At 63.2% G+C, this 8,235-nt stretch overlaps 2 protein-coding genes across 7 annotated transcripts in view; both read right to left on the minus strand.

Moving 5' to 3' along the window:
• Positions 1-1,670: 1,670 nt before the first annotated feature.
• On the minus strand, positions 1,671-4,619 carry LOC128747261 (proline-rich protein 5-like). 3 transcript variants are annotated; one of them, XM_053845036.1, is made up of 9 exons: positions 4,390-4,619; positions 4,077-4,109; positions 3,883-4,011; positions 3,738-3,818; positions 3,042-3,148; positions 2,877-2,968; positions 2,663-2,803; positions 2,457-2,592; positions 1,671-2,359 (listed from the first exon to the last, which is right to left on the minus strand). In XM_053845036.1, exons 2-9 carry the CDS (start codon positions 4,100-4,102, stop codon positions 1,809-1,811), a joined length of 1,263 nt encoding a protein of 420 aa, XP_053701011.1. In that variant the 5' UTR covers positions 4,103-4,109; positions 4,390-4,619; the 3' UTR covers positions 1,671-1,808. The 3 variants fall into 3 exon arrangements, with proteins under 3 accessions (XP_053701011.1, XP_053701010.1, XP_053701009.1); XM_053845035.1 differs by lacking the exon at positions 4,390-4,619 and having other exon boundaries at positions 1,671-2,038; positions 2,108-2,359; positions 3,883-4,199; XM_053845034.1 differs by lacking the exon at positions 4,390-4,619 and having other exon boundaries at positions 3,883-4,199.
• Positions 4,620-4,732: 113 nt separating this feature from the next.
• The window catches only part of LOC128747241 (dynein axonemal heavy chain 12-like), a 19,954-nt gene continuing 16,451 nt past the window's right edge, over positions 4,733-8,235 (minus strand). For 3 of the 4 annotated variants that reach the window (XM_053844984.1, XM_053844985.1, XM_053844983.1), the window contains 14 exons: positions 8,028-8,235; positions 7,821-7,961; positions 7,598-7,756; positions 7,243-7,538; positions 6,930-7,183; positions 6,723-6,863; positions 6,524-6,661; positions 6,230-6,463; positions 5,987-6,169; positions 5,820-5,923; positions 5,531-5,735; positions 5,238-5,467; positions 5,102-5,169; positions 4,733-5,030 (listed from right to left, as the gene is read on the minus strand). The exon at positions 8,028-8,235 is cut by the window's right edge and continues 158 nt beyond it. In XM_053844984.1, coding sequence (XP_053700959.1) covers positions 4,843-5,030; positions 5,102-5,169; positions 5,238-5,467; positions 5,531-5,735; positions 5,820-5,923; positions 5,987-6,169; positions 6,230-6,463; positions 6,524-6,661; positions 6,723-6,863; positions 6,930-7,183; positions 7,243-7,538; positions 7,598-7,756; positions 7,821-7,961; positions 8,028-8,235 — 2,549 coding nt within the window. In that variant the 3' untranslated portion in view covers positions 4,733-4,842. Of the gene's footprint in view, positions 5,031-5,101; positions 5,170-5,237; positions 5,468-5,530; positions 5,736-5,819; positions 5,924-5,986; positions 6,170-6,229; positions 6,662-6,722; positions 6,864-6,929; positions 7,184-7,242; positions 7,539-7,597; positions 7,757-7,820; positions 7,962-8,027 lie in introns of all 4 variants that reach the window. The other variant, XM_053844982.1, reaches the window with a different exon arrangement.

The raw sequence follows: 8,235 nt of genomic DNA on the forward strand, positions 1-8,235 counted from the left end.
CCTGGCTCTGTGAGGACCGGGCTCTCTCTGGGCCTGGCTCTGTGAGGACCTGGCTCTCTCTGGGCCTGGCTCTGTGGGGACCTGGCTCTGTGAGGACCGGGCTCTCTCTGGGCCTGGCTCTGTGAGGACCGGGCTCTCTCTGGGCCTGGCTCTGTGGGGACCTGGCTCTGTGAGGACCGGGCTCTCTCTGGGCCTGGCTCTGTGGGGACCGGGCTCTCTCTGGGCCTGGCTCTGTGGGGACCGGGCTCTCTCTGGGCCTGGCTCTGTGGGGACCTGGCTCTGTGAGGACCTGGCTCTGTGAGGACCGGGCTCTCTCTGGGCCTGGCTCTGTGGGGACCGGGCTCTCTCTGGGCCTGGCTCTGTGAGGACCGGGCTCTGTGAGGACCTGGCTCTGTGAGGACCTGGCTCTGTGAGGACCGGGCTCTCTCTGGGCCTGGCTCTGTGGGGACCGGGCTCTCTCTGGGCCTGGCTCTGTGGGGACCTGGCTCTGTGAGGACCGGGCTCTCTCTGGGCCTGGCTCTGTGGGGACCGGGCTCTCTCTGGGCCTGGCTCTGTGGGGACCTGGCTCTGTGAGGACCTGGCTCTGTGAGGACCGGGCTCTCTCTGGGCCTGGCTCTGTGGGGACCGGGCTCTCTCTGGGCCTGGCTCTGTGAGGACCGGGCTCTGTGAGGACCTGGCTCTCTCTGGGCCTGGACAAAGGCGAGAAAACAAAGTTGTTAATACGTGGCTCCGTTCAGACGTTTCCATGGCCACACAAAAGCCCCACGGTGCCCCAGCTGTTGGTTTTCTGTTTGAGCTGCGCCAGTGCTGGAGAGCGAGCACTGCCCTCTGGTGGCCCCGCTCAGGCTCCAGGCCCTGCGAGGACCACGTGCAAACGTGCGTGTCTCCGCAGGGTCCCTGAGCACCTGGTGAGGAGCATCACCTGGCAGACGCCGTCAACTTCTGCCTCCAGCAAAAGGTGAGTCCCTCCGGGCCCCTGACGCTGCCCGTGTCCCTGCAGCGCATCCACCGAGACGTCAAGGCCGAGAACATCCTCATCACCAGACACCAGCTCATGAAACTTCGCCAGAGTCCTCAGGGACTTGCTCCGCCCCCTGCTGGCCGCCAGGGCGCACTGCGCTTGGAGCCCAGCGGTTCTGGCGAGTGTCTCGTCCAGCTTCAAGTGAAGAGGCGACGTCAGTCGTGCTCGTGATCCTGCTGCGTGTTTGTAAAAAGGCTGAAGACCCACTCTGAGCCAACATGACGCGTGATGATCTCAGTCGTACACAACAGCCGCACGTCACACGCTGTACCGGAGCCTTCGGCGTCGCCGCCGTAACTGCGCGAATAGACGCGCAGGTTGTTCTTTATTGTGTTTCTGCTGGTCCGACGGTAGGTGTCGCTCGCGGATCTCCTGAAGACCAAACGGCCCCCAGCTGCAGCAGATGTTGGTGACGCGTCAAGTCCTGCGACGTCCCGGTGCCTCGGCGACCACTGGTGTTTCAAACAACTGGTTCCGATCGTCGACAGCAGCGCAACTCTCGGCCTAATCACCTGCGTTTGGCGACACCGTGTGGCGGAAGGCGGTATCGCCCCGGCTTTTGCGTCGACGAGCGACTTGTCATGTGTTTGATGTTTTTCTCCGCTGAACCCGCGTCCGCCCTCGGACAGCGCCGCCTGCCGGTGCGGTGTGAACCCAGGAGATCCCGAAACAGACCCGCGGACGGAAACATGGAGGTCGTGACCCTGAAGTCTCTCAAGTAGCGTCTGCCAGGTTTCGGGCCTGGCAGTGAGGCGGGTCCAAGTCCTGGTCTCATTGTCCATCCGACTCAGAGCGGCTCCTCGCTCTGAGTCACGCTGCCAAAGTCCAGAAAGATGCCGTCGGGTTCCGAGTCCGGACTCTCCTGCGCGTGGACTCTCAGAACCTCTGGGCCAGAGTCGTGCAGCCGGACGCTGGAGTGGAACCGGGCCTCTGGCTCAGAAGACCAGGGGTCGGGAAGAGTGCACGAGGAGGGCGCGTGGCCCGGTCTTGGTTCTGGCGCCACAGCTGAGGTGCAGCCTGCCGAACAGAGCCGAGGGCGAGTCAGTTTCAGGGGGCGAGGAACCGCAGCGGAGCAGCAGAACACACCAGAGAAGGTGGCGGCGGCGGGCTGGTCCGGACCGGAGGGTTCCGTCACGGTGGGACCAGGGCCGGCCTCCTCGGCACAGGAAGTCATCTCGCTGACGGAGTGGCGCCTGACTCCGCCTCCTGAGGACGAGTCTGGGTCCGACTCCACAACAGGGGTCAGCAAGGGAACGTTGTAGCTCTTGGACCGGACCACCAGGTTCTTCACCGCCGGCGGGGCTCTGCCCCCAGAGGGTCCCGACCTGAAGTGTGTCTCTGAAGACACAGAGCAGCGTCAGGTCTCTCTCTGGCGCGCACACACACACACACACATCACATCAGAACCCAGCCGGTCCTCACAAGGGCCACCCACCAGGCCGGCGGCCGGGCGGCCAGGCCCCGTCGGCGGAGCACAGCCCCTGGCTGGAGAGGTACGGAGACACCACGCTCTGGATCAGACGCTCCAGGCGCAGGTAGTCGTCTGTCACGCCTGCGGACTCGTGCACACCCTGTCTCACACACGCACACGCGCTGTCAAGGCGGGCCTGCAGTCCACCGCCAGAGGGCGCAGTCGCGCACCTGCAGCACCAGCAGCATCTGGACGATGGACGGAGGAACTCGAGCTCGTGGGCGACTCAGAGCTTCATCCAGCTTCAGGTTGAGGGTGATGATGTTCCTGAAGTGGAGGAGGGCGAGCTGGCGCACCGACGGCTCCTTCCCCTGACACACACACAGAGACGGACACAGTGAGCGAGCGAGCGAGCGAGCGCGGGGCCAGGGAGGGAGCCAGCACCTGCACGGGGTAGAAAATGGCCTGCAGCGTGGACAGAACCTCACCGAAGAAGAAGGTCCAGGTTTCAGCGCAGGAATCCAACAGCTTCTGACCTGCAGAGCAGAGACGCTCGGTGCTTGCACTGTCAACACTCACCCTCCTGCGGGCGGGCGGGCGGGTGTTGACCTTCGTACAGACGGATCTTGTCTCTCAGGATCACCATTCCTTTCGTGAGCAGCTGATTCTGAAGATACTCCGTGAAGAAAGAGCCCAACTCAGTCTTCAACAGCTGCCTACACACACACACACACACACACACACAAAGATGGGAGTACAAGAAAACACACACACATACAGCCTGATGAGAGACATGGAGACAGACGGTCAGACAGACAGACGGACGGACGGACAGACAGACAGAGAGATAGATAGACGGACGGACAGACAGACAGACAGACAGATAGGCAGACAGACACACGGACAGACAGACGGACGGACAGACAGACAGACAGATAGATAGATAGACGGACAGACAGACAGACAGACAGACAGACAGATAGATAGGCAGACAGACACACGGACAGACAGACGGACGGACAGACAGACAGACAGACAGATAGATAGATAGACAGACAGACAGACAGACAGACAGACAGACAGACAGATAGATAGATAGACAGACAGACGGACGGACAGACAGACAGATAGATAGATAGACAGACAGACAGACAGATAGATAGATAGACAGACAGACAGACAGACAGACAGACAGATAGATAGGCAGACAGACACACGGACAGACAGACGGACGGACGGATAGATAGACGGACGGACAGACAGACAGATAGATAGACGGACGGACGGACAGACAGACGGACGGACCGCACGCCTTCGTTCAGAGCAAAGAGTTCGTGGTCCGGCAGCGGCTTCCTCTGGAAGACGGCGATGACGGCGTTGTGGATGCTGAGGACAGAGCGGAGGAGGCCGTGAGCGCTGTGACTGGCTGCTGTGAGGGCCGAGGAGTCACCTGTTCCAGGTGGCGTTGGCGCCCGCCCTCCTCTGCTGGCTGGCGCGGCCCGGCTCCTCGGCCTGGGACAGGTCGGTGAGACTGGAGCTGCCGGAGGCTCCTCCCAGCCGCAGCCTGCTCTGGAGGCTCCTGGAGGCGACAGGCCGGGTCACGTGACGCGCGTGCTCGTGTGTGTGTGTGTGTGTGTGCGTCACCTTCTCAGCGAGCTCTCTCTCTCCATGAAACCGCTGCCAAACACCAAGAACAGGCATCAGTCACTAACAAACTCCTGCTCCGACGCTTCTGGACTTCTGGGTCCGGATCGGACCCGGGGCTCTCGCTGCCGGGTCGCCATGACAACCCCCCCACCCCCCCGGTCACTTTTCACTCTTCACGTACGTCTCTCCTCGGGCTGAAACGATGAGCCGCGGTGACGTCACCGCGACGCGTTTCATGTTCGTTATAGTGGAACAACTGCGAATACGTCACACGTTCGCGCCTGGTCACTTCTGCACGGTGACGTCATACCTGTCAGTCGATCCGCCGGACTGTCCAAGTTGTCATCTGCAGGTGAAAGCGCGTCCTCGCCACCGATTTGTCGTCATCGTGTTCCGTGCCGCCGAGAGAAGAAGAACGCGTGGACCCCGGTGTCACCTGCGGCACCTGCTCACCTGTGCAGCCGCTCGACCTTCGTCCTGACGTCCGCGCCTGCGTCACCAGCCCGCCCGGACGACGGCGGCCCTCCGCGCTCAAACCGCACAAGGACGTCGGACAGACGCAGAACTGGGCGTCACGTGGCGCGCACCTTGCCCCCCCCACCCCCACCCCCCTCTGACTGGCTCCAGCCGGACTGACAAGAAGGATCCTGACACTTTATTTATGAGACGCGGATGTAAACACAGGCTCAGTGCGGAGCGCAGGACGGACAGAAGCGGCAGAGGCCCGGGATGACTGTGAGCAGAGTCCTGCAGCAGGTGGTCGTCAGTCGTCCAGCTGGCAGAGCAGAGCCACGCCTCTCTTCACCCAGTGCAGCGGCCCCCTGCTGGTGGGCAACTGCAGGCTGATGATGTAGTTGGTGGAGTGTCCGGTGGTGGACAGCGCCCCCTTCCTGTCGCTGGTCTTGTACAGAGGACACTCGTACAGGTCCCGTCTCGCCACCTCCTGCTGAGCTGCAGCACACGCACACCTTAGTCTGGGCCGGACCCGCACACTGGGGCGCCTGATCCCGCTGGTGACTCACTGGGTCGGATCCAGATGACGGGCATCGGGTCGAACAGAACTTTGGGCCACTGCTCGTCCAGGATGCCGCTGCCGGCAGAGACAAGCGTCGTGTTACCAGACCGGGAAGAAGCGAGACGGCGTCAGCGGCTCACTACCTTTCGCGGTCCCACCGGGCCCCATCCAGAAACAAGCCGTGAACGTAGACGCCGTGGCCAGGCGCCGACTCTGACGTGTCGAAGGGAAGGACTTGGAAGTGGAAGCGCAGCAGGTCGATGGGGACGTGGCACTTCCGTGCAAAGTTCTGCAGCGCTCCGGTCAGGAAGGCCTGCGTGAAAAAGAAGCCCGGCAGCCAGAAGACAGCGGGCTGACCGGTCCGGTACCAGTCCTGCAGAGAGAAGACACTTGCAGAAGCAGCACAGGCGGAGGGAACCGGGCCACCCGCCCTCACCTGCAGGAACTGGAGTCTGAGCAGCAGGTCGCTAATGTAGCTGCCCAGTGGTTTCAGGCTCGGGTAGGAGCGGCGCGCCCACTTCTCCGGGACCTTCCCAACCGCCAGGCTGCTGGCCACGTCCTCCAGGGCTGAGTCCATCAGGAGCAGACCCTGGGTGGCCTTCTGCAGGTCCTGCAGGCTGAGCCGGATCACGCTGCACAGCCTGAGGGAGGAGGAGGAGGAGGAGGAGGCGCGTCAGCAAGCCTGCGCTTGCTTCCGTCCCGCTCTCGCCGCGCCCCAGTCCTACGTGTTGTAGCGCTGCATCTCCTGGACCAGAACCGTGTTCATGTTCTCCTCGTAGAGGACCGGGAACTTCAGCGAGACTGCCTCCGTGTCGAAGTTCGGAGGAAGCTGACACGGAACGGCGGTGAGACTCGACAAACTCTGCGACGTCAGCAGGACAGGAGGTGCTACCTTGGTGAGTATGTCGCGCGCCACGTCGCAGAGAGCGGCATCGCTGGCGGCGCCACCAGCCGCCACCCGGCCCTGCGTCAGCAGCAGCGAGTCCAGCAGCTGCCTGGTCTGCCGGAGGTCTTTGGAGATGTCGGCGTTCTGGTGCAGTCCGAACACCTCGGGGCTCTGGGACGGAGGGAGTCCCTGCGGAGGCAGAAGCAGCAGTCAGCCAGCGGCAGACGCCCCAGCGGGGTCAAGCTCTACCTGGATGAACTCCAGGTAGCCTTCATAGGAGGACTTGGGCGGGGAGAAGTATTCTCCGCTGGGTGAGAAGGGATAGCGGGATTTCTCGATCACATCGCGGTTGTAGAAGTCCGCCAGCAGGGTCATCAGCAGCCGGCGGTCCCAGTCATCCGTAACACGCCCGCCGTAGTTGCACTCGCCGGTCAGGTAGCTGATGGCCTCGAAGGGGACCTCCTCGTACTGGCTCACGAACATCTGCGAGGCCAGCGGAGCCACGTGGCAGCAGCAGCCTTCACCCTGGGGAGCCGCACTCACCTGCAGCTGGCGGACGCTGATCCGAAGGTCCGACTCATTAAAGCCGTAGGGAATGTTCCAGCCCAGCGGCCCGTAAGCCTTCCGCTCCTGAACCAGCGCGTGAAAGAAGCAGAGTCCAAACAGAAGTTTCTCCCAGACCTGCTCCAGGAAAAACGGGGCTCAGTCTCCGAGCCAGGCCAGACCGGAAGGCCAAACTCACCAGCTCCTTGTTGGGACAGCTGCCGAAGAAGCTCTGGTCCGAGATGGGGTCCGACTGGAAGGACTGCAAGAGGTTGAGCCGAAGTCCAGCCGGAGGCTCGTTCGTCATCTTCACCCCGTTCTGCAGGACGCTGACCGGGAACTGGACAGGGACAGGAAGTGAGATCAGTGAAGGAGAAGCAGGCGCCGGCGCGGCGAGCGTTTGCACCTTGGGCGAGGGGTAGCTGGTGAGCCAGAGGCGGAAGTCCGGGTGGCAGGTGTCGGGGCTCAGGTCCTCGCAGATCTTCTCCAGAGAGGACATCCAAGACTCGGCCAGGTGGCAGTTCTGCAGACACACCCACCATCCCTCCTGCATGGCGGCGCTGATCATCTTGGCGGCGATCGGACCCTGACCCTGACCCAGCGACACGGTCTGGAACCTGGCCCCGCCCATCTTCCTGTCCTCCGCAAACTTGAGCAGACCTGCAGAGCAACAGACTGGCTGAGCGGGCCGCCAATCACCGCGTGCGCGGGACGCCTACCGGCCATGGGGTCGGCTCCGGGCGACAGCACCAACACCAGGGGGCAGCAGGCGGAGGACTCCCGGAAGCTCTTGCCGAGGTCGAACGTGGGCGGCTGCACGAACGCCTTCCCCAGGTGCGCCGCCACGTACTTGACCACGGCGGGAAGCAGCTTCTCCGGCCGCAGGCAGCGCAGCAGGATCATCCTCTGCAGCGCGTTGAGCTCCCGCCACCAGGGGCCCGAGAGGGCGCAGTTCCACGGCTCCTTGCTCTCGTGCAGCTGTCGAAACTCCGCAGGCCCCTGGAGCAAGGCCTCTCTGTGGGTCACATGAGCGCTGCAGGTTCAGGTTTCCCTGCTCGGCGACGTCTGCCTCACCTGACGCCCCGGAGCCCCGGCAGCTGGTCGGCACGGCAGATCTGCTCCCAGCTCCGGTCGGGCAGCCAGCTGGGCTCCGGGTTGGCGCCGGCGTCCTGCAGCCCCACGCCTCCCGTCAGGAAGAAGAGGAAGTCCGAGCGCTGGATCTCAGCCGAGGCCCTGCCAGACAGACCGGTCCACTCCACGTTCTGAGGACTGAGCCCCGCCCCCGAGCCCTCCTCACAGCTGGAGCTGGCAGCAGAGCAGGAAGGAGAAGAGCAGCTTGTCCTTCTCCAACAGCGAGCGACACACGTTGGTGTAGAGACTGAAGGTGAAGTGATCCATCAAGTAGCGAAGTCTTCGCTCCAGGACCTTGGACTTGTTGCTGGGCGTGAAGGAGAGAGGTCTTCAGAGCCCGGCCCGCCGGAGGGCCCCGGGGCTGGGGCCTCACCTGTCGTCGATGGACCTGCCGTAGAGGCCGGTGAACCAGGACAGGGAGTACTGGTACATGGGCTGGACGTCGGCCAGCTGAGCCACGGTGAAGAAGAGAACGGAGGCGTGTCGCGCCACGGCTCTGTAGCCCTCCCTGGACTCTGCCATCTGCTGCTCCGTCCGCTCGGCCGTCAGCTGCTTCTGCGAGATCTGAGAGGACATGTCTC

Source organism: Synchiropus splendidus, chromosome 16, assembly GCF_027744825.2.
Source record: "Synchiropus splendidus isolate RoL2022-P1 chromosome 16, RoL_Sspl_1.0, whole genome shotgun sequence".
Classification (NCBI taxonomy): domain Eukaryota; kingdom Metazoa; phylum Chordata; class Actinopteri; order Syngnathiformes; family Callionymidae; genus Synchiropus; species Synchiropus splendidus.

Bases quoted from the DNA above. Each gene is read 5' to 3' on its own strand.
- LOC128747261 (XM_053845034.1), bottom strand. From the start codon at position 4,133: ATGCCTGTTCTTGGTGTTTGGCAGCGGTTTCATGGAGAGAGAGAGCTC. The intron at 3,819-3,882 runs GTGACTCCTCGG...CTCTGTCCTCAG, and splicing joins GCCAACGCCACCTGGAACAG to CATCCACAACGCCGTCATCG. The intron at 2,804-2,876 runs GTGCTGGCTCCC...TGTGTGTGTCAG, and splicing joins CCATTTTCTACCCCGTGCAG to GGGAAGGAGCCGTCGGTGCG.